This window comes from Rhinatrema bivittatum, chromosome 2 (assembly GCF_901001135.1).
Source record: "Rhinatrema bivittatum chromosome 2, aRhiBiv1.1, whole genome shotgun sequence".
NCBI lineage: Eukaryota > Metazoa > Chordata > Amphibia > Gymnophiona > Rhinatrematidae > Rhinatrema > Rhinatrema bivittatum.
The window spans coordinates 603,058,969-603,083,966 of NC_042616.1; the positions used below are offsets into that span (position 1 = coordinate 603,058,969).

At 43.5% G+C, this 24,998-nt stretch overlaps 1 protein-coding gene across 4 annotated transcripts in view; it reads right to left on the reverse strand.

Annotated features, from left to right (window-relative positions):
- The window catches only part of ZNF521 (zinc finger protein 521), an 876,085-nt gene that overhangs the window by 132,936 nt on the left and 718,151 nt on the right, over positions 1–24,998 (reverse strand). For all 4 annotated transcript variants that reach the window (XM_029591157.1, XM_029591156.1, XM_029591155.1 and 1 more), the window contains one exon: positions 12,657–12,788. In XM_029591157.1, coding sequence (XP_029447017.1) covers positions 12,657–12,788 — 132 coding nt within the window. The remainder of the gene's footprint in view (positions 1–12,656; positions 12,789–24,998) is intronic.

The following is a 24,998-nucleotide window of genomic DNA, read 5'->3' on the forward strand; positions in this document are numbered from 1 at the left end:
ACGTGGCGCCGCGTCACTCAGACGCGACGTCACGTGATTCCCGGCCAGCTTGGGGGGGCCAGCTTGGGGGGGCCTCCTGACCCCCCCCAAGCTGGCCAAAAGTTCTTTTTGGGCCGAACGAGCCGTCCGGCGCAAACTCGCCAGGAATCACGTGACGCCGGCGTCACTCGACGTGCCGCCGACGTCACATGCTTCTCGCCAAGGATTGCAGAAATGGCGTCCTCACTCCTCGCTCCATCACCAGGGAGTTGTGGTAAGTCGGGGGGGGGGGATTAAGGAGGGTGAGGGGGTTTATATTTTTATTTTGGCTCAACAATCGCGATTTCCCACATATCGAACATATCTATGTTCGATATGTGGGAAATCCGATCGTTTATGTCGAATCAATTTTTTAAGTAAAAAAAAAATATGAGTTGCGTTTTACTAATGCGGTCAATCCGAATGCACACCCCTACTACAGACCAGTTAGCCTCACTTCGGTGGTGGGAACAGTAATGGAGTCACTGTTGAAAGAGAGAATAGTGAACTATTTACAGTCGGGAGAATTGCTGGACCAGAGACAGTATGGATTCACCAGGGAAAGATCCTGTCAGACAAATATGATTGACTTTTTTGACTGGGTAACCAAGGAATTGGATCAAGGAAGAGCACTAGATGTCATCTACTTGGATTTCAGCAAAGCTTTTGATACAGTCCTCCACAGGAGACTGGTGAATAAAATGAGAAGCTTAGGAGTGAGTGCCGAGGTGGTGGCCTGGATTGCAAACTGGTTGACAGACAGAAGACAATGTGTGATGGTAAATGGAACTCTCTATGAAGAAAGAACAGTTTTAAGCAGTGTACCGCAAGGATCGGTGTTGGGACCGGTCCTGTTCAATATCTTTGTGAGCGACATTGCGGACGGGATAGAAGGTAAGGTTTGTCTTTTTGCGGATGACACTAAGATCTGCAACAGAGTGGACACGCTGGAAGGAGTGGAGAGAATGAGACGGGATTTAAGGAAGAATGGTCGAAGATATGGCAGCTGAGATTCAATGCCAAGAAGTGCAGAGTCATGCATATGGGGACTGGAAATGCGAATGAAATGTATTCGATGGGGGAGCAGGAGAGAGACCATGGGGTGATAGTGTCTAATGATCTGAAGTCGGCGAAACAATGTGATAAGGCGATAGCTAAAGCCAGAAGACTGCTGGGCTGCATAGAGAGAGGAATATCGAGTAAGAAAAGAGAAGTAATTATCCCCTTGTACAGGTCCTTGGTGAAGTCCCACCTGGAGTACTGTGTTCAGTTCTGGAGACCATATCTCCAAAGAGACAGAGACAAGATGGAGGCGGTCCAGAGAAGGGCGACCAAAAAGGTGGATGGTCTTCATCAAATGACTTATGAGGAGAGATTGAAGAATCTAAATATATACACCCTGGAGGAAAGGAGGAGCAGAGGTGATATGATATAAACTTTCAGATACTTGAAAGGTTTTAATGATCCAAAGACAACGGCAAACCTTTTCCGTCGGAAAAAAATCAGCAGAACCAGGGGTCATGATTTGAAGTTCCAGCGAGGAAGACTCAGAACCAATGTCAGGAAGTATTTCTTCACGGAGAGGGTGGTGGATGCCTGGAATGCCCTTGCGGACGAAGTGGTGAAGACCAGAACTGTGAAGGACTTCAAAGGGGCGTGGGATAAACACTGTGGATCCATAAAGTCTGGAGGATGTGAATGAAGAGTGGGTGGCTCGCGGGAATGACGGCTACTACCTGGAGATAATACCTTATTCAATAAATATACACACGGTTAATGCGACTCTAACATTGCTCTAAGCTTCAACAGCAAGAGGAAATGTGGAAAAAAGGATTTGCATTCACAAATAAGCAGGGAGTAGCTTGCTTGTTACAGCGGTTACTACCCCAAACCAAATAAGCCTGATACTTCACTTTCAATGCATATCCAGCATAGCTCTCTGCTTCAACGGCAGGGGAGAAAGACTGATACACTTTCAATGCATATCCAGCATAACTCTCTGCTTCAATGGCAGGGGGAATGAAGAAAGGTGGATCTATATACAGACAACAACCAACAAGGACTGAATTACATAGTCTGGGTAAACAAATAATCATGGGTGTAGCTTGATTATTGCGGCGATTACTACCCCTAACTAATTAAGCTAGATATTTCACTTAGATGCAGTTCCAACACTGCTCTACATTAATGGTGGGGGTGGAAGGGAAATAGAACCAAAAGGTTACTAAGAGCCAAGAGTAACAGATAAGTAGGAGAAAAAAAAAAGTGCGAAACTTACTGGGCAGACTGGATGGGCCGTTTGGTCTTCTTCTGCCGTCATTTCTATTTTTCTATTTGACAGTCTCTTTTTCCAGTCACTTATCTCTTTAGCCTCCTCTCTGTTGATCATATCATGCACAGTAGACATAGAAGCTGCCACCCCAGGCTGCATCATTGGACAATGATGCAATGACCATTACATTATCCTGGATGCTGAACTTGATAGCCCTGAGATGAGGGTGTCTTGCTGTCTGGCTGCTAGAAGGGGGTGCCATTTCTGCTTCCGCAGAGGTGTCCTCCCTTTGCTCACTCTCCCTCCCACTCCACTCTCCCCTCCCTTCCTCCCCCCTCCTTCCTCGCCCTGCCAACTCCTTTGTATATGCTGGCAGGGTAGGGCTACTTTCTTTCTACCATATGAAAATCTACAGCTTTCCAATGCATACATAGAGGTGGTACAGTCCATATTTGCTGTATAATCGAGGGGATAGGTTTTTCTTAGCACTTTCGGCGCTTCATTTGTACACTAACCAAACTTTCCCTTCGACACCGCTGTGTACTTGGTGACTGTTGGAACTGAGTGCCAGCTGCTGAGTGACAACTAGGGGGGAGGAGTGAGGGAATAGTGTTGTGTCGAGAATGTCCACAAGGTAAAGTGCAGAAGGCCTGGCTGCTGCTTCTGCTGTTTGGGACCAGGCAGACTTCCACAAACTGTCTGCCAACTCCTGAAGTGTGCTGCCTTCAGGATCTGGATACCTTACCTTACAAGTATTATACAGATCCCCAAGCCAAGCCAGTACAGGGGTTCCAGCCACTCTATTAAGGCTGCCTGGTCCCAAGCAGCAACAGCCCACTAGACCTGTGGACCTTCTTTACAGAACAATACTCCTCACTCCGCCTCCCTAGTTGTCACACAACAGCTGACACTCTGTTCCAACTATCAGCAAGCAATTGTCATATTTAGTTTATTGTAAAAGGTACAAATGGTTGGGTACAGTAAGCGTTTGAGACATGACACAAGTGAGGGGGCCAAAGATCAAATCTTGTGTGATGATGACTCTAACTTCCCCTTGACACCACACAAGCTCTAGATGTACATAATATACTGTATTGGGCAGCTAGCTACTGCCCATCTTACATACAGGCCCATTAAGCAGGAGTAAGCTAAGAGTATGCAGTGTGAAGAAGGCAAAAAGAGGCAATACTGAAGGTCCCCAGTAATAAACTTCTTCTATACGTCTTGCTGTCTTTCTTAGGAGCATACACTGAATGTTCAGTTGTATGGTCTAGTCCATATGGCCTTGCCTGCTAGGTGAGTGGCTACTTGGAATATGCAATGGCATTCTGGCATGCAAGATCATGTGGAGGACAAACCTTGTACCTAGTGAACCCTTTACACAAAAACCACACAATGAAAGGAGCCAACCAGGAAGTGTAATTTTTAAACCAGTGACCACTTTATTAGGGAAGACATGTAGGCCACCTTTTGAAATCAAGTCAAAGTCTTAGGTAATCACAATCTGGAAGGACAAGATAGCAAATAGCACAAAACACTGTAAATTATATGCACAGCACATTCTGTGTAGACCTGTACGTGCACTGTTTGAAATGGCATCATTAAATATACAGGCTTAGCATCTTATCCTTTTGGCACAATCATGATTACAACAAAGACCATAGAAAGCAGAAGTGGCACCTTCAATAGCTACAGTACATGTCTAATGTTGGAGCTGATAGCAGCCTTGCTATGTGATGGCTACAAAAAGGCCCCAGACAGTCCATGTTGAAAGAGTGCACTCAAGGGGACAACCTAAGGGCCAAGGCAGCAGAGTTTAAGTGAAGGCAGCAGGACCAGGACCAAAGAGTGCAGCATTGAGGCAGGAGGCCCAGGAGAAGACACAGTAGCATGGAGGTAGCAGCAGCTTGAGCTGAGATTTGACACCAGTATCCAGAGCAGGAGATGAGACATGATGAGAAGAGGCAGCAGCTTGACCATGACTGGAGGCCACATCAAGGAGGATGGAATACAGGCAGATCATCGAGAAGGGCTTTCGAGTTAGGCTGCTGGACCACAATGTCTGACAGTAGATCATCCCTTCTGTGTGCTGGCATAGGAATTCTGTAGTGAGGATAGGCCTAGCAGGCATCTTCCATCTAGTCAGCACAGGAACTCTGTAGTGAGGGCGGACCCAGCAGGCTTCTTCCAACTAGCTGGCACAGGAACTCTGTAGAGGGGGTCTCCCAGGATTGTTGGTACAACTCTTCTTATTTGGTATTCAATGGTACAATCTTTGGTCTTTTATGGCCCCTTGCCACGTCATGGCTTACCACTTGGAGGGGCATCGATTTTGGGGGCCTACCACTCGGGCGTCTGTCAGCCCAGGGTCTGCTGCAGGGTGTGGACTCCAGTGGTGCTGGGCAAGACTCAAATGGCTGCTCGGGCATCCTTTGCAGGATCTGCGTCAGCATGTTCATCATGCTATTGACTGCTGCAGCCATCATCGTAATATTCTGCGTGTTTGTGGCAGTCTGATCTCACAGGATCTGATTCTGCCTGTTGAAAGTCCTCCTGAGGCGCACTAGCTCTGCCCATATGTGTTAGAGGTGTACCCCGTGCCTCCTTTCCAGCTATCCAGCTGCTCGTGCAAGGACTCCACTGTTGGTGCAGAGATGTTGTTGGTACTGGTGCTGGGCATGGTACCCGTACTGTGATGATGGTATGGAGTGCAGGAATTTGGGCCTCCAAATGTGGCATGACGGGGTTTTCTGGCTGCACCTGCCAAGGTCGTGGTGCTTCAGGCTGGCACTCTGGTGTGCTATCTTGAAGTTGTGATGATTCTATAGGCTCCCACTCAAGGCTCTGTTCCTCCATGAAGCCAGAGAGATTGACAGACATATTGAGTGGGCTTGGTGGACCTAGGGGTTGCAGGATCTGCAATGGCTCCTAAGCCTGTAGATGCTGCTGCTCCTCCTCCTCGCTCACCTGGGTCTGGGCATCCATCAGGAAGAGACTATGCAAAAGGGATGCTGCGCTGCTGGTCCCTGGAGCTTGTTGGCTGGTCCCTGGGTCTTCCTAGCTAGTCCCTAGGGCTTCCTGGCTGGGACCAGCTGCTTCGTGGGTGACAGCTGTGGAAACAAAACAAAAGACATAAGTACCAATGGCAGCAAGTATCTTTTTTTTCATTTGGCATCAGAGGTGCACTTTGCTTCTTAGCATTGTGAGCATCTTATGCCAAATGATGTGTATACTTGTTGCTGCCTGCCCATTTACAGGTGAGGTGAACTTACCAGCTACGACTCGTATGGTATCCAGCCACTCTGCCATGCCCTCGAAAACATCTGGTCCCAGCCTTTGCACGAGGTGCTTTTCCATGGAGGTGAGAATGATGGAACAAGGGACTCCTCCTCTGGTCCACTGTATATATTTATTTCTGGCCACCACCTTGGCTTTCAGCTGCACTTTGATGTCCCAGTAACTATGGACCACCTGCTCCTAGCTTCTTTGGACTCTGCTGCGCCTGGAGATGCCCTGGGCTATGTTGCACCAGATATGGCCCTTGGAAGCCTTTGAGATCTTTGCCACCCAGTTGCTAAATGGCATAATGCTCCAGGACCCCTCCAATGACCATTACATTATCCTGGATGCTGAACTTGATAGCCCTGAGATGAGGGTGTCTTGCTGTCTGGCTGCTAGAAGGGGGTGCCATTTCTGCTTCCGCAGAGGTGTCCTCCCTTTGCTCACTCTCCCTCCCACTCCACTCTCCCCTCCCTTTCCCCTCCCTTCCTCCCCCCTCCTTCCTCGCCCTGCCAACTCCCTTCCCCTCTGCCCTCTCTGTCTATCCCTAGCCTGACATCCTCCACCCTCTATTCCTGCCTGCCTATCCTCTTCTCCCTCCCATCTCCTCCTATCCCTTTCCTCCTGTCCATCTCTACTCCTGTCCCTGTCCCTATTCCTACTCCTCCTTCACCTAGCACCCTGCCCTCATCCTCCTGCATCCTCTCCTCTCTCCTTACCCCTCTCCTCTCCCACTCCATCCTTCTCACTCCTCCTCACCACAAACACCCCTACTTTCCTCCTCACTCCTTCACAGTCCTCAACACCATTCTTCCATTCCTCCTCACTCCTCCACCATCACCACTCCTCCACTCACCGAACACCACTCCTCCACACTCCTCTACCACCGCTCCTCCACACCAAAAGACAGATAGACAAACTGGACTAACAAACAAAAACTTTCACTCCAACAAAGAAGACAAAAGACCAAGGGAAAGGGAAACAGATTGCAACAGAAAACAAGACAACTCACTCAGTAATCACTATAAAGAACCTCCAACTAGCCACCAATAACACCTACCTACCTCCTCTCTCCAAACTCTTGACACACCCTCAAAGAGGCAGCTGCAGGAAACTGGAACATATAAACTGAAAAAATAATGCCCTATGCACTAATTTACGCTGGCCGTGTAAAATAACGCACCATGTGGTAACGCAATGCGCGTGAGCTGACACAACACCACGTGCATTGTTTACTAATGTGATGCGACAGGCTGCAAATTATCCTAACCACGCCCTTTTTTTATCGCAGGTGCTATTTTCGCTATATTTATAGTGATTTGATGAATCTAGGTCTTTGATTGTGAGCCCCTTGGGGACAGGGAAATACCTAAAGTACCTGAATGTAATTTGCTTTGAAATGTCTGAAAGGTGGAATATAAATAAATAAGAGCCTTTAGGGTAAACTTACTGCCCCTTCAGCTGAAAAATGTCCCTGATGAGAATCCTCTTCAGGGTACTTGAGACCCTGGGTACACAGGACCTTTACATGCATTCTGCCACCCAGGTTGGACAATTTATAGGAGAACCTGGAATGAATCATCACTAGAACAGAGAGTCTCTTATGGCAGTGTGCTGCAGATGCTGCCTGGGAGAGGAATGGCTGAAATCCATAAACATTTATTTATTTTACAGGAGGCATCAAAATGGTTTCCAATGATAACAACATACACAGCATATAATACATACATAAAAAAAACAAAAATAAATTGTACATGACACAAAAAGCATTGCTGCATTAAAAAGTGCACTAAGAGTGTTTATTATTGAAAGCTGCTTTGAAAGTCAAGTTTTTAATGCTTTTTTGAAAGCTTTTGCATCTGTTGAAACTCTTAAGGCTTCAGGAATGGAATTCCAGCATGATGAGCTGGCAAACTCGTAGATCATGAAGAGCCATGTAGATCAGTTCCTTAAGGATTAATATGATATGTCCCCTGCTGACATTTGTTGACTCATTTTTATCTACTCTGCAGTGAATATTGGAAGAGCAGCTATTGCTCAAGTCACATGTAGCAGAGGTTTTATAAATACTATTTGGACACCAGTCTTAGGTTTGATTTAGAGAAAATTACAATGAACTCTGGCAAGAGCAATTTTGTGGCATCTCCTTCAGTTGTGCTCTTTAGCATTTAATTGTTCAGGCAGACAAAACTTACACCATGAAACTGCATAATGCGCAAGTACCCCCTCAAGGTCTTTTGTGACCCATGGGATGTTAATGCGAGGCCAAAAGACATCTCTATATGGATATATTCCTGTTGGTCTAGAACGCACAGCCTGCCCCCTTCTCCGTAAAGGAACCCATGTCTTGAGGGAAACCAAGTTTTCCCTTACTACGCACTAGTATAATGTTTTCATGTTTAGGATGGGAGAAGTTTCAGAGAAGGGCAACCAAAATGATAAAGGGGATGGAATAGCTCCCCTATAAGGAAAGGCTGAAGAGGATAAGGCTGTTCAGCTTGGAGAAGAGACGGATGAGGGGGAGTATGATAGAGGTCTTTAAGATCATGAGAGGTTTTGAATGAGTAGATGTGAATCAGTTATTTACATTTTTGGATAATAGAAGGACTAGGGGGCATTCCAAGAAGTTAGCACGTAGCACATTTAAGACTAATCGGAGAAAATTCTTTTTCACTCAACGTACAATTAAGCTCTGGAATTTGTTGCCAGAGGATGTGGTTAGTGCTGTTAGTGTAGCTGGGTTCAAAAAAGGTTTGGATAAGTTCTTGGAGGAGAAGTCCATTAATTGCTATTAATCAAGTTGACTTAGGGATTAGCCACTGCTATTAATTGCATCAGTAGCATGGGATCTTCTTGGTGTTTGGGTACTTGCCAGGTTCTTGTGGTCTGGTTTGGCCTCTGTTGAAAACAGGATGCTGGGCTTGATGGACCCTTGGTCTGACCCAGCATGGCAATTTCTTATGTTCTTAACTCTTGGGTATCAGGAAGAACATGGAGCAGAATCTCCTCATCTTACCCCTGATGAATTGGCCCTCTAAGGGGAAAGAATTCAATGTTTCTTGATACTGAGAATTTCTCAAAGCACATCTTGCTGGTGACTGGGGAGTATCAAATATGTGCATTCTGCTCTACAGAATGTGTTGAAGATACTTTAGAATGATGGTTCACTTAAAACATCAAACAGAAGTTTCACAACACTGACACAGTAATATGGGTAATGTTGCCCTCTTCTTGTCAAAGGCCCTTGCCAGGATCCAACTGGACTATTGGTATAGTTCTTTATGCCCTCTGCTCTGTAACATGAGAGTGAGGAGCCTATCAAGGGGTCAGCAGAAAGAGCCTTCTGCAATGGATAGTGAGGCTGGAGCGGTCATAGGAATAAAGGGATTACCTGGTACTCAAGAACGCCAGGGCCAAACACTCTGTGTGATTTCCGTACTCCAGTATTTCATCCCTAATAACCTTAAGAGAGTTACAGGGTCTCTAAGGAACTGCACTGCTAACCCCACAGCTTGCATCAGGTTTCATGAATGTTAGAAATTAGGAAACTGACAGTAGTCTATATGCCATCATCAGATAAAGTCCCTTAAAAGAGCTCCCTGTTTAGAAAGCCCAGGATACTAAAAGTCTTGGGCTTTTTGAAAGTGGATTCAACCACCACAGACCAATGCAGCAGCTGCCTCATTCATTAACAGGACTCACAGGTACATTTCCCCACAGCTGCCCATGGAGAGGTTCTCTAGAGAAGATTTTCTTATTGCCTTTGAAGAAGTGATTCAAAGAGGTGCTGACCCCTCTCCTGAACAGAGGAGCTCAAACTCATAGTCCCATTCCTAGGAATATCATATCCAGACCAGATGGTGTGACTATGCGTGAATTTGGATATGATCCAGTTAGCAGGCACTGTCCTAGGGAGGACCTCAGTTGTCAATGAGGCTCAATGTGAATATCTGCTGATACATTTGAAAAATGTACAGTGTATTGGCATCCCAATGCTCATTCCCAGGGGTGAATTGGCATCCTGTTGCCAATTCCATTAGTGCCTGATATTGATTCCATCGGTGCCTGTTGATGACTGAATAGAGCACGGGCACTCAATGGTGCATCAGCTTATGCTGATTACTTTTCTGCTCAAGGCCTCCTGGAGCTTTCTTCCAGCTACTCTTCAAACTGCCCATGCCAGCACAGTCTGGTAGGCAGGTGAGACCACATTTTCCTGGAGACTTAGACCCTTGGAGACTGGTATAATTCCCATGACTGTGGTGAGTATGAGATCTTCTCCACATAGGAATGCCTCAGGAATTACATGGCCAATGCCAGGGTAGCCCCTCTCCCAGTATCAGCACACTGGTTCACTATAGATGGAGTGTGGGTCAAGGGGGGATCAATACCATCAATGCAATCCTGGATCCCTCATTGTTGTCTCCAATATTGATGACCATCAGTGGACTTAAATTACCCAAAGCTCTCATGAGTTCCCGCAGGGAACAACCATATCCAAGGGGTATAGCCTTCACAGGAAAGCAGCCAAGATACTGTGGTCTGTTCCCAGGTGAAGTTGCCATGGAGCACACAGACCTTGCTTGACTGTGCAGGGGTATTTATCTACAGGCCCTCCGAGGCATCAGATGAAAAGGAGAAAACATGACTTGAAGTCTGTGAACAACTTGATCGGAGCCACCCTAGGGCATGTGGCCTACAGAAATTAAAAGAAAGGAAAAGAAACTTAAACAAATGGAAAAACCTACCTAGGGGATTAATGGTAAAAACAACCAGCAGAATCATGTGGGAAAAAACAGCTTCTGTAGCTCCAGATACTTTCCCTGCAGCAGCTGAGAGAGAGAGAAAATGAACAATGGCCTGCCGGTTCCATGAAAAGGATGAGACTGAGGGGCCTTGCTTGGGATGCAGAGGAGTAGCTAAGGCATACTCATTCCCAATGGGGCATTCTCAAAGCTTCTAGAATGAAGTCAATGCTCCATGTGATGATGTCATCCATGTGTGAGGACTGCCATGTTGCTTGTCCTTGGAGAAGGGACTTTTCTCTGCAATGGATAGAAAGTTCACATACGTTTTGCAGTACTTTCATTATTACACTGCATTGTACTTCTACTGCACATAGGTTACACAATTTTCCAAACGGTGTTTTACATACGTCATCCACAGCAAACAGATAGAAAATTGCAATCTTTGGATCCCATGAGACAAGTATTTTTTTTGCATTTCACCTTCTATTAAAGGTGAATTTTAAAAGCCCGACAAGCGCCAAAATTAGGGAATGTGCGAATATGTCGGGTCAGTGCATGCTGAGCGGATTTTATAAGCCACCAGGATACACGCATACATGCTGCTGCACTCACAAATAAAAAGCTTCCAAAAGGGGGTAGGGAATGGCCATGGTCTGGGTGGGGCATGGGTATTCTGAAATTTTACCGTTAAATTTGTGCGTAAATACTTAAATGTGTCAGAGACCTCTACCACATAACTTTACTTCTGCTATGGATGATGTGTAAGTTGTAAAACAAAAAATTCTAGGCAGATCAGCAGGGTTTTAAAGGTTAGGGCTAACAGGGGAGAAGGGAGGCTATTAAACTAGGAGGGTTTGGAAGTCCTATCCCTTACCTGGGAGAAGTGTGAATGAACTTGGAAAACTGGTAATGGCGTTTGCGTGCATGTCTTTTAAAATCTACTCACTTGCATGGTAGAAGCATGTGCACGTCAGTCGCACGTCCACAAAAAATTGTGCTCACATGGGTACACGGTCAGGCTATTTTATAACATGTGTACATATACATACATATGTTGTAAAATAGCCACGTCCCTGGGCGCGGGCTGATAAACACAGTTTAAAAGTTACCTTCCCTGTTATTAAGGTTACTTCCTAAATGACATGTCAACCAAAGATGTCTATGGTGTCCTAGTTAGAGACAATTTTTTTCCCATTCGTTTTTACCATCACCCGCCTAGTCTCTTGTCTACAATCCTTCATATTGTATATTTTAGAGACATCCAACTATGCTACGCTTAGAGAGATTGAGTGGATTGGAGAATATATATTTCTGAATTATGGAAAGTAGAGATTTCCATTATTATTCATTCGAGTATGGAGGCAATGCCAAGAGGTACAAGTAAAATACAGAAAGAAATACTATGCCAGCCTTCCCAAACTTATTTTAAAGAGTTTGTTTAACATCGGCATACATATAAAAGTGTTTCCCATCCAAATATTATAGATTTTACGTTTTTGTTTAGCTACTCATTTTTCTCATTGATCTTTATAGACTTGATGTCCATTTTTGTTAAGTAATTCAAGTGAGGCAATACAGCAAATGAAGTGTAGTCAAGTGATTTTGACTTCTTGCCCATATTTTGAGCTGTCATCATGATGTAAGCATGATTACTGCAGTTCCTCCATTCAATTGTAATGTCAAGAGAATGACTATGTATCAGGAAAGAGATAGAAAGGGTCTTAATAAATATTCACTGTAAACTGTGTGTGCACATACAGGCAGTGAAACAAGCTCACACAGGAAAAACAAAGCACGCACAATGAAAGGATAATAGAATGCTGTTTCAAAGAATACTGCTCAGAAACATGTACACTACTTTGTACATGATAACGTTTTGAACAGACAGCCCACAAAAAATTAGAGGGAACATTGGTCATACCCATAATAATATAGTGGATAATATATTATTCTAGTCCAAGTAGCAATTGTCTACATCAGCATGTAAGCTGGGTTTACTCACCTTTTCCGAGATATGCATAGGCCAGGAATCTTCTTTTTAAAATAAACAAAGATGCACGCATATTATACATCTGGACTAACACAATACATCTATGACTCGCTTGTGAGAGCTAGGCTCCCTTTGCCAACTCTGGAAAGGTTGTCACCAAAGTATTGAGTTAGCCTAGTAAAAGATATCGCCTACAACTTGTTTGTTGACCCTTATTTTCTACATTTTGGTGGACTAACACAACGACCATACTCCTTTACATAGTGAGATTAGTTTCAGTCTTCAATGTGTCGTGCACTATTTTTGACACAAGTGCCAAGAGGCATAGCTTTACTTGGTTTTGTCCTACCTGTAAAGCAGACTGGGCACTTAAAGGTGCCCCCCATGCCTTCAAAGCTGTGTTCTATCAGGTGGCACTGCAATTTGGCTGGTGAGTCAAATGTCTGGCTGCAGAGTTTGCATTCGTGGTTGAGCCCTTCATCTAGCAGAGAAATAAAAATAAAAGGAAGAGTTGATTAAGTCATTTATCCAGAAAGTTCTGCCAGCAATAAACTGAACAGTTTTTGGAGGTTTTATATTCCTTGGTAATAAAAGTTCCAAATGTCATATGCATTTGGTTTTATCAACTAAAAATGTGATTAAATGTGGGTTGCTTATGGTAAACCTGAATACACATCGACTGCACTTTTCAGAAGGATACCTGGTCAGAGATGATTTCTTAGATATCCAGAAATAGCTTGCACCCAGAACTGATCTAACTCCTTACTAGATATGATTTCAAATCAGCATACAGAATACTAAGAAAGAATACCCCCCATCATACACACATGGATGTGCTATATTAAAAGATAAAAAATGTGACTTTATAAAATCTATGTAGCCTATATAAACAAAAAAAAAGTCCCCCTTTCCAGTAGTCTATTATTGTTAATGGTGAATATATTAAACAATATCAATGTTGGGTAACTTGTGATAGCTAACAGTACTTATAGGCACATCTGTATTTTCAGGCCTACAAAAATGCTGTTCTATTGAACAGAAAACAATGAAATGGCAGATATCACTGTAATATATGTCACCGATCTTTCCATTCTTTCAAATTGACTTTTTTATATTAAAGGTAAAATTACAGTATGCAAAAACATTTATCCTGCATAGCTGAATTTGTAAAATAGTTCCACAGACCTATGACTGATGCTTGGTACACCATTTTTGCCATGTGTAGAGGGTCATAAAATAAAATATATATTTTAAAAAGTGTGTTTCTAAACCAAGATAAGTGTATATGTTAAATCTGTTCATTTTCCATAGGAATTTGTAAGGATGCCAAAGATTTATTTTTCTGATTCAAAATCACAGGTAAGAGAAAACTGTACCCTTTATTAAAACATAATAGGTCTACTGCCCTTCTGTCTAAAGAAGCTAGCAATAATTATTTCTATTTTTTTTTTTTGTGAACATAGCATTATTTTTAAACCTTGACACCTCATTTTCTCATCTTAATCCTCCTGATGGTGAACAACTGTTCATAGGAGCAAAATGAGAGAAAAGTAAAGCACCACACAGTCTTAAAAATCCAATCAAGATAATCATCTTCTGTTCTTGACAAAGGTGGTGACTGCCAGCAGATAGTAATTGGAAAAAGCGGCCTGGCTCATTTATTAAAGTGAAATTCAGAGCCCATTGATTTAATAGCCATTATATAATATTCAATTAAGGAAATAAGTTGGCACATCCTTTTTTTTTTTATTAATAAGAGCTATAGTTAAGAAAACAGGTGATGCCACTGGAATACTAGATCATTGCTTTGCACTTAGAATACAAGATAATATGGCTTGCAAAACAGGTGCTAGAGTAGCAATTATCTGATAAGGGAATAGAAAGATATGCTATAGTGCAAAAGAGATATCATAATGACAAGTATAAAATGAGCCTCTTAATCTATAGCCTGGGCACAATTCACATTGAAAACCTTTCTGTTTAAAACCAACAACAACAAAAACCCTCAGTGCACTATTTTTATATAGTAGACTTCAAAATTTGCCACAGTGTATCCATAACTATTTTTCATTGTTGAGAAAAGAATATAGGCCCAATACAAGAAGGCTAAAATAAATGCTCTACTCTTCTCCCCCCTCATCTACAATACTATAGCATAATAAGCAAGCAACTTTCTTTAAAATGAATTTGAAATACCTTTGAGTAATGAATTCAAAACTCCAATGGAATGCATTTCAAGCAAATTTGAGTAAAAAATAATTAGGACTGTCCCATATTAACTAATGTATATCAGCTTATATGTTGTGTGTATAAATAATCTATCCGATATATTCTAACATGGTCGTCATGCATTAAAAACCACATTTTAAAATGTAGTGTCAAATGGCATTTGATTCAGTGTTCACTCTATATTTTGGAAAAGATTACTATAAAATGAGGTACACAAACTAACATGGTACTTGCTTGATTGTATGGCATTGCCAGTTCAATAGCAATAACGCTAAATATGAGAAATAATCCAGCCAGTTTCTACACTGTGGGCTCCAAAATTATGCTTCTCTATCTTTGATAGTAATAATAATAACCCCTAATGCAGTTACAAACAAATGTCCAATGGTTGATTTACATGTAGCTGTTATCCCTGTGGCCCCCTTATATTGCCCGATCAACACCACAGTCATTACTGAGGACCAATTTGTAACAGTTTGTAATACAATTCTTTCAAGCAGCCACCCTAGAGACTGTCCAGAAGGGTCCTTTAGCCTTTGACATTGAATATATCCATAGGCTAAGAACCTGGACTATAATCCCCCTCCTGATCAATCATAATGTTGCAGGGACTGTATCAAAAACTCTGATCAGAGCAGGAGTAAACTGCCTCCATTTCCAGGCAAGGAATAAAATGGCCTGCAGTCCAGCTTTAAAGCATGCACCATTAGGACATACAATCTATTCATTGTTTTTGTTGTTTTTTTCTTTGAGACAGACAACTTTACCCTATAGCATTTTTTTCCCCTTTCCCTTTACTTTTACTCTTCTCAGAGTTAATTTCACAGCATGTGCTTATAACCTAGAGGCTCGAGAAAAAAATAAATAGTGCCAACGATGAAAAACTTATAATGCCGTCAGCTACAATGAACTCACTGTAGGAACTGCAGAACAATGGGTTGTGCACGGCAGGCAACTCAGGCTGTCAGCGGAAAAGGTATTCAGTAGTAGGTAAACATTATTACACCTTCTTAAGCAGAGGCATGTAATATATATATATATATTATACACACACATAGATACACAAAAATAAAATATACACATACATATGTAGACATATAACAAGTATGAAGGAATCTATATATATATATTTACTATGCAAATATCTACATACATCTATTTTTAACACAATACAGTCCTCCATTTTCAACTGGCTTCTACTTTTTAGCTCACACAAATCCAAATGATATTCAAACACAGGGCACCTGTGTACATCGAGTTTGAATATTACTCATTATGCAGCTAAAAATACACAATGTTGTAAAGTGCATGCACTAGCCTACTTCCAAAATGTTCCTTTTCTATCTGGCTAATTGTATGCACACTGAGAAAGTACATATGTATGTATGTCCAGACAGCTAAAAATTCCCTTAGCCACATATGGCCAATTTTGGAAAGTTAATCATTGTTTTATGTGCAGTGAAAGCTCATAGGTCTTCAAAACTTTACCCCAATCTGATGAGTCAGAAATGCATTCCATTCATGTTTCCAAAATATATATCGAAACAGAATTGGGGCTACTGAAATTATGGAAGGCATTTCTGTTTTATCTGAGGAAAAGTTAAACGTTAAATCAGGACTCTCTATCTATATCTATAAAGACTCACACAAATACATACATAAACTTTACAATTCCCATTACTTTGACCCTCTCTATTAGCATAGCTGTGTGTGTGTGTTTGTGTATTTTATTCTTTTACTATGGTGCAGCTCTTTAAAAAGTGGCAGATTTCTGCAGGCAAATAGTGGACATCCACAAGACATAAAGATACACACACACACACACACACACAATACATACAAATTATTTGGCTGTATGAGCCACTGACAAATGATTTGATGCAAAAACTGCACAGCCAAATGATTTGATGCAATAACTGCAGATTTTTGTGTAAGGCACACTATTGTGTACTGTAAGAATTAATTTTCACTGACAGTCTGACTAAACCACTAAAACATAAGCCCATTGCAGAGATATTACTCTTAAGCACACAAAGGAAATATCATGGGCAAGCAAATACATGTAGTAATTTGTGGGCAGCTCCCTATAAACCCACGGGAGTCTCTTGTGGATGTCCACTGTTTGCCTGCAGATATCTGCCACTTTTTAGAGATCTGCACCGTAGTAAAAGCATAAAATACACACACACAGCTACGCTAATAGCCAGGGTCAAAGAAATGGGAATTGTAAAGTTCAAGGCAAACGAAGACCTGGCAATCTAATTATAAGTAACTAGGGTTTTTCCTATATTGTGCCTGAGGAGAAAAATCCTTCAAAAATCTGGTCAAGTAGAAACTGTAAATGGCTTACTTATTTTTTTTCTCTTATAATAAAGTGCAATATAAAGTATGTTTGCATTACACGCTTTGGGTTAAAAATATTGTTGCAATGTTGAGACAACTCTACAGGATGGGAAACCTAACAATGTGTTGAAGATTTTATAGTACAGTTTAAAACAAGATATTAGGATATTGCATGCCAAGTAATGCTGTACTTATTTTGACACTAAAGTTTCAAACAAACAATGAAAACAGAAAGGGAGAACAAAAATATACAGTTGATAACATTTTAATCTAAAAGTATTATAACTGATGAGCTTTTAACATCTCAACAGAAAGTGGCTAGTAGGTGTTTTAAAAGACAGACCATTAGCTTCCTGCTCTTGCTTTTATCATGATTAAGGAATGCAAGTTTTCTTTAAGACTGGAGAGAAAGTCATCAGGAAAGGGCTGGTGGGTAGAAAGGACTTTGAAGGTAGTAACTACTGAAATGCAGCACACAGTAGATCAGTGGTATGTAAACTAAGGCCCATGGGCCAAATTCCACCCATTAGTATCTTTGTTCTGGGTTGCCTACCTCTTTTAAAAGCAGCATTATGTGCTGCCTCCGGAGCTGGCTGGAATTATGCAGGATCTCTGCAGAGGAGTAAGTGCAGGTGAGAGAGGAGAGACTGTAGCGCAAGCCAAGTTTGGTACAGGAGATGGAGCCTAAGGAAAGATCCACACAAGGATCGAGATGGGGCGGTGGATTCTGAGACAAAGTCCAGGCAGAAGTCATGGCAGGTGGCGTAGCTAGTAGTCAATGTCCAGGTAAGGGTCAAGGCAGGCGGCATAGCTTGTAATCAATGTCCAGTTTGAAGTCAAAGCCGAGTGAAACCAAGGAGCAAGGAAGAAGGCTGGGAGAGAGGAAGGAACTCAGGAATGGCAACGCTAGGAGTGTGGAGACCTAATGCAAAAGGCAAAGCCTGCAGGCAGGGACTTGCCTTATATATAGTCCATGGGCAGTGATGTCATCAGTAAAGGCTGTGGGGCTTTTCCTGCTGCAGGCTCTTTAAATCGTGCAGAGAGACGCACATGCCTAGGGGTTGAGTTGCAGAGCAGGACGTTGGTGGCATTCCTGCTACGAAGAAGGGCATGGAGTTGGTGGCTTGAGCTACGAAGAGCAATGGCGGTGCTCAGAGCTGTGAAGCAGGAGTGTTGCATCGGCAGCGACTCCCCGCCACCACCAGGGAACCCGGGCCTGCCTTTGCTGTGGTTGCACGGTGACAGGTAAGCGAAGCGAGCCTTGCGGCCGGTAAACACAACATTACCCCCTCCTTTAAGCCCCCCTCCTGAGATTTTAGGCTTCTTGGGATGGGATGCATGGAACTGCCGGATGAGGTTTTTATCTAATATATTGGTAGCAGGCTCCCAGGTATTCTCCTCTGGACCGTATCTTTCCCAGAAGAGGAGATACTCCCATCTTCGGCCACGTCCTCTCATGTCCGTGAACTCACATACCTGGGATGTTGTATCACCCTCTGAGGCAATCTCTGATGATTATGGTGTCTTCTGAGAGGGCCATGAGAGTACCAGAGGCTTTAGGAGGGAAACATGAAAGGAGTTATGAATCTTCAAAGATGCTGGTAAGCAAAGTTGATAGGTTACTAGCCCGAGTTGTCGTAATATCGTGAATGGTCCAATGTAGCGATGAGCGAGCCACATAGTTGGAACTTTGAGTCTGATATAACATTTCATTTCATTTCATTTATTAAAATTTATTAATCGCCTAACACTGAAAGGCCTAGGCGATGCACATAAAATACATACATTATAAAAATTGACAAAAACAAATAACACAGTTTCATAGAAACTAAAAAACAAATACCATATATATATAGTAATTCCATAACATAATAATCCAAATACATGGACAATAATCAATTTAGACATCATAATTTGTTCTCAAAGAAGAGAAAATCCACATTGCTGACACATCTGCATTTATTTTAACTAGCAAATTCAAACCCCTTTGTACCGCAATATTAAACATTATACGCACGGTTAAGCAGAAATACCTTGAGCCACATCTTTTCCCTGAGTCTAAACTGCAGAGCCATCAGTGAATCTCTTGGCTTTACAGCTTGGTTCCTGAAGCATCTGCTGAGTATGGCTCCAGAGTCGATGAAGTTCTTGAGTCATCAACTGAGCCACTGGTGAAGGGACAGATAGAGAAAGTGGCAACGGGGAAAGCGGATGCTTACCATAGGTGATTTGAAAAGGTAAGGATCCCGTTGCAGAGCAATGAGAAAATGAGAAAACTCTACCCAGGGAAGCAGAGCTGCCCAGTCATCTTGACGGATATTGACATAGACCTTTAACAAGGTTTTTAATGTCCGATTTGTCTGTTCAGACTGTCCATTTGCTTGCGAGTGATACGCGTTAGTGAAATCTAGTGCATATTGAACTTTTTACACAAAGCCTTCCAGTATCTTGCCCATAAAATGAAAGCCATGATCAGAGATAATATGTTTGAGAAGTCCATGGAGATGAAACACGTGCTGAATGAAGAGTTGCGCTAGTTGGGGAGCAGAAGGAAGACCAGGCAATGCTGTGAAATGTGACATAATTGACAAACGGTCAACTACTACCCAGATGACTGTGTTACCATTTGAGAGGGGTAAGTCCACGACAAAGTTGGTGGAGATGTGAGTTCAAGGTTCCTTGGGGGCTGGCAACAGCTATAACAGTCCCCAAGGTCATCCAACTAGAGGTTTCTGCTGTGCGCAGACGGGACACGAGTCCACATAAGCCCAAACATCCTTCTGCATATTGGGCCACCAGTAGAATTGCTGGAGCAATGCAAGGGTCTGGGCTTGTGCAGGGTGGCCTGTAACGCGGGAATTGTGGGACCAGCTTAACACTTTGTTACTGAGTTTACATGAAACTTTCCTGGAGGGACGGTCATGGTTGCTGAGAGGAGAACCCATGCTGGATGTATGATATGCCAGGGTGGCTCAACAGTATCCAAGGTCACAAAGGAGCGAGAGAGGGCATCGACTCGGATGTTTTTAGCTGCGGGCCTATGTCAGAGTTCAAAATAATAGTGGGTAAAAAAAATAGCCCAATGGGCCTGTCGTGGGTTCAGACGCTGGGCCCGGTGGAAATGTTCAAGGTTCTTATGGCCAGTATAGATAGTGATATGGTACCGAGCCCCCTCTAACCACTGGCACCATTCTTCCAAGGCGAGCTTAATGTCCAGTAACTCCCTGTTGCCAATACCATAATTCCGCTCAGCTGAAGAAAATTTCTTCGAGAAAAAGGAGCAAGGATGCAGGGTTCTCAAGGATGGGTATTGGCTCAAGACAGCACCTACCCCTTCGGAGGAGGTGTCTACCTCTACAATGAAAGCGTTTTGCAGATCTGGATGTCAGAGACAGGGTTCCAGGAGGAAAGTCGCCTTTATTTCTTGAAAGGCTATCACTGCTTCAGGAGGCCACAGATTAGTGTTGGCCCCTATGTAAGTCAGAGCTGTGAGCAAGGCTGCCAGCTTGGAATAGTTGTTAATGAAGGTGTGATAGTAATTGGCGAAGCCAAGGAACCTTTGTAAGGCTCGTAGGCCAGTAGGTTGTGGCCAATCCTGTATACACTTGAGCTTCTCAGGGTCTATTTGAAAGCCTGGAGAACTCAAGAGACATCTTGGCAATGGGTGTGTAGGTTATTTGAGAAAACTAGGATGTCATCTAGGTATACGATCACGCATTCATAGAGCAGATCTCTGAAAATCTCATTCATCATATTTTGGAAGACAGCTGGCATGTTGCATAGTCCAAACAGTATGACAAAATATTCGTAATGGTCATCTCTGGTGTTGAAAGCCATCTTCCATTCGTTGCCCTCTCATATCCAGATTAAGTTATACACTCCCAGAGGTCCAAATGGAGAAAATTCTTCCCCCTTGCAGGCGATCGAATATCTCTGAAATTAGAGGTAAAGGATAGCAATCTTTCCGGGTAATGGCATTCAAGCCATGATAATCTATACACGGATGGTGGGGTCCACACTTCTTGGCCACAAAAAAGAATCCTCTGCCTGCAGCTGAAGTAGATTGGCAGATAAATCCCTTATTCAGGTTTTCCTGTATATATTCAGACATAGCCTTGGTTTTGGGCAATGTTAAAGGGTAGACCCTACCCCGAGAAGCCTTGGTACCAGGCAAGAGGTTGATAGCACAATTGAACCTATGGTGAGGCAGGGTGACCACTGCTTTTTGGAGAACACATCAGCAAATTGTGCATATTGTGGAGGAAGATCAGCGGGAACAACGGAAGTTGAAAGACATTGCTGGGTTGCAAGCTTCTCCAAGCAGGTCTTATGACAGTCAGGGCCCCACCGGGACAGCTGCCGGAAGGCCCAATCAAATTGGGGAGAATATTGCTGTAGCCAAGCCATACCAAGGAACACAGGATGTATGGCTTTATTGATGACATGGAACGCAAGATGCTCCACATGGAGAGAACCTGTGAGAAACTTTAGTGGAGCTGTGGTATGAGTAACTTTCCTTGGGAGAGGATCCCCATGGATGGAGAAGAGGAACAATGGGACCAGACAGAGGAGAATGGGAATCTGGAGATGTTCCACAAGAGTTTTCATCATGAAGTTTCCTCCTGCTCTGGAATACACTAGAGCAAGACTAGAGAAGGCTTGATCTTCCACCAAGGCATCACGGGAAGCGTTAATGGGGTAACTGGTATGGTCAGGCCTAGGGGCAATCCCTTACTGAGACCTAGGCTCAAGAGTTTACCAGCCTTACCGGACAGCGGGCTAATAGGTGACCCACCTCACCACAGTAGAGACAATGTCCAGTCGGAGGCGCTCTTCCAGAGTCAGCCTGCCATGGCCCAATTGCATCAGTTCTTCCATTGCAAATCCAGGGAAAGAGGGACTCTCCGCAGTGAAGGGGGCACCAAGAGTGATTAATGGTAGCCAGGCATCTCCTGGAAACTTGTAATTCCCAATTCTGCTCCTGGAGTTGATGATCAATCCTGCCGACTATTTCTAAGAGAGTGTCTAGAGAGGGAGGAAACTTACGAGCTGCCAGCTTATCCTTAATTCAGGCCACCAAACCATCCAAAAAGATGGAACAAAGACAGTCCTCACCCCAATGAAGTTCCGAGGCCAAGGTCGGAATTCAATAGCATCGATTGAATAGGGATCGATTGCCCTGGCGGATGTGGAGGAGATTCAAACCTGAGTCTGCCTGCTGATCTGGATCATTGAATACCATCCTGAAGAGATCCAGGGAGCTCCAAAGATTCTGTAAGATGAGATTGGATCGTTCCCACAAGGGAGAGGCCCATGCTAAGGCATTGCCATCCAGAAGGGAGAGAATGTATGTGGTCTTCGTGGTATCATCTGGCAAGAGTGCGGGTTGGAGGCAGAAATGCATGTTGCACTGATTCACGAAAACCTGAGACATTTGGGGCTCCTCAGAATAGTGGGGAGGAGCTGAAAGCAGTATGACAGAGCATGTGGGTAGCACAGAGATTGTATAGCCCGGCAAGAAGAGAGTCGGTGCACCTGCTCGAACCGTGGAATCTAGATGAGATAAAGTGCTGCATGGAGGCCGATAGATATTCCACATCCTTCTGTTGTTCCAGAATGGCCTGCAGGGCGAAAGTCTCCGCCAGGTCCATGGCCTTGGCAATCTGTTATGCTGGTGGACCAAGGGAGAGTTGATGCTGCCTGTGGGAGGAGCCCCACAGGCCACCACCTTCAGTAGGCGAGGCTAAAGAGGAGCAGAGACCCCACTAGAGCTTCACCTCTACCAGTCCACGTTCCTTTATGTTGAGCCCTCAGTTGCCAGGGCCGGCTGCACTTACATGGGGTTTCTGCAGAGGAGGAAGTCCAGACAGGAGAAAAGAAACTGTAGCACAGGCCGTTTGGAACAGGAGATGGAGCCCAAAGAAAGATCCATGCAAGGATCAAGATGGGCAGCGAACTTGGAGACAAAGTCCAGGCAGAGGTTGTGGCAAGCGGTGTAGCTCGTAGTTAATGTCCAGGCAAGAGTTGAGGTAGGCAGCATAGCTCATAGTCAATGTCCAGGTAAGGGTCATGGCAGGTGGCATAGTTCGCAGTCAATGTCCAAAGTCAAGTCAAACTAAGGAGCAAGGAAGAAGGTTGGGAGCAAGGAAGGAACTCAGGAACAGCAAAGTATATCGCTGGGAGCGTGGAGACTTAATGCCAAGGCAAGGCCTCATCTTATATAGTCACTGGGTGGTGTTGACATCAGTAAGTGCCGTGGGGTTTTTTCCTGCCATGGGCCCTTTAAATCATGCAGAGAGACGTACATGCCTAGGGGTCGGGTTGCAGAGTAGGACGCCAGCAGTGTGCTTGCCGCGAAGAACAAGGGTGTGGAGTTGGCGGCCATGAAGAGCAATAGTGGCGCTCAGAGCAGCAAAGCGGTAGCATTGTGTCAGCAGCGGCTCCCTGCTGCCACCAGGAAACACGGGCCTGCCTCTGCCACATCGTTGAGTAAACAAAACCGGCTGCAGAGCCTTGTGGTTGGCAAACGCAACACTTACAATCTAAGGGCCTGATTTATTAAAGCTTTTCTGTCATTCTGTGCCTATGGGAAACAAAAGGATTTTAATCCTGGATTCCCTGGTTTGCAGCCCACTGCTCTAACCAATAGGATACTTCTCCACTTGCTGAAATGCATGATTTCGGGTTGGGCCTTTGGTGATGACATGAGGCATACTGGCAGGCAGGCAGGCAGACACATGGGGATGAGTTGGACAGGTCAGTGTTGGCGCGCAGTTTGGGCTGAAGAAGCGATTGGCATTTTTTCATTCATCAAGCCAATTGGACCAGAAACTGCCTTCGCATTTTGCTTAGTTGTAGCTTCCTAGTGCTATTGCAGCAGCTGCCTGCCCTACCAAACACTTGCAGACGAGGCAGTAGTACCTTCAGCCTGCTCCTAATGCTGAATTCTTCCCTTCTACATCAGCTCTGAAGGAAAGGAAAGCTGTTAAATAATGCTGCCGGAGTGGGAAGGGGTGTAGTTAGATAGGTCAGGTCATAAAGGCAATGAAAATATTGGTCTAGGCCTAAGAATATAGTTTGCATCATAGGTACAAGGAGTTTTCTTGTTTTTCTGCCACATATTCCCATAGTTTTTGTATTATGTAAGATAACCAACATTCTGTACTTGGGAGAGGCACATGACTAGGTAAATTCACATATATTTTTGTTATTGTGATTATGTGTTTGTTTACAACTGCAAGTGGCTGACATTATTGGTTAGTTCCAAGCATGTTAGATGTATGTGTGTGTGTATCTATATCTATATACTGTATATGAGGAAGAGAGTGAGCGTGCGAGCTAGATATATCTTTATTTTTTATGGCAAACTCAAATAAATCTCACACTTGTAAAACTACATGCAAAATAATGTGAATAACACGCACTATTAGACCTCTGGCATGCAAAGTCATCTTTGAGCAATTTTGTGCTTAGTGCATAGGCCTCCTTAAGTGGTACTATGAGTCTAAAAATGAAACAATTATTCACTATGGAATTATTAGACAAAAAAGCCAGAAAACCCACTTCTCATGTGTGAAATCAGCAATACTACTGGGCCAAAAACAGTAAATTTATAGCATTTGTGTCACAGGGTATTGAGGCACAAATAGCAAGGATGTCACCCGAGAGCGGTACAAGAAAATCTGCTGCTCTCTCTTTGCTTTTTTTTTACACTTTTTCTTGCATGCTCAATTGTGTAGTTGAGCAAAAGCGATAATGCACATAAATTTGGACATAAGAACATGCCATATTGGGTCAGACCAAGGGTCCATCAAGCCCAGCATCCTGTTTCCAACAGTGGCCAATCCAGGCTATAAGTACCTGGCAAGTGTGACTAGAAATCAGGAGTATATATTGTGCATGATGTGTTTCACTAGTAAGTTTACAATAGTCTAAACTGTTATTTGCATAAGAAAAAACAATATTAAAGTATCAGTCACCCAGTGAAGTACTTTCCTATTAGGTGTTTGTGAACCTGTAGACATTTAAATAAATAAACCAAGGAGAGAGGCTATTGGAGGAGACTATAGGGTCGATTTTAAAAGCAGTGCATGTGCATCCATGAGAACGCGGTTCCTGA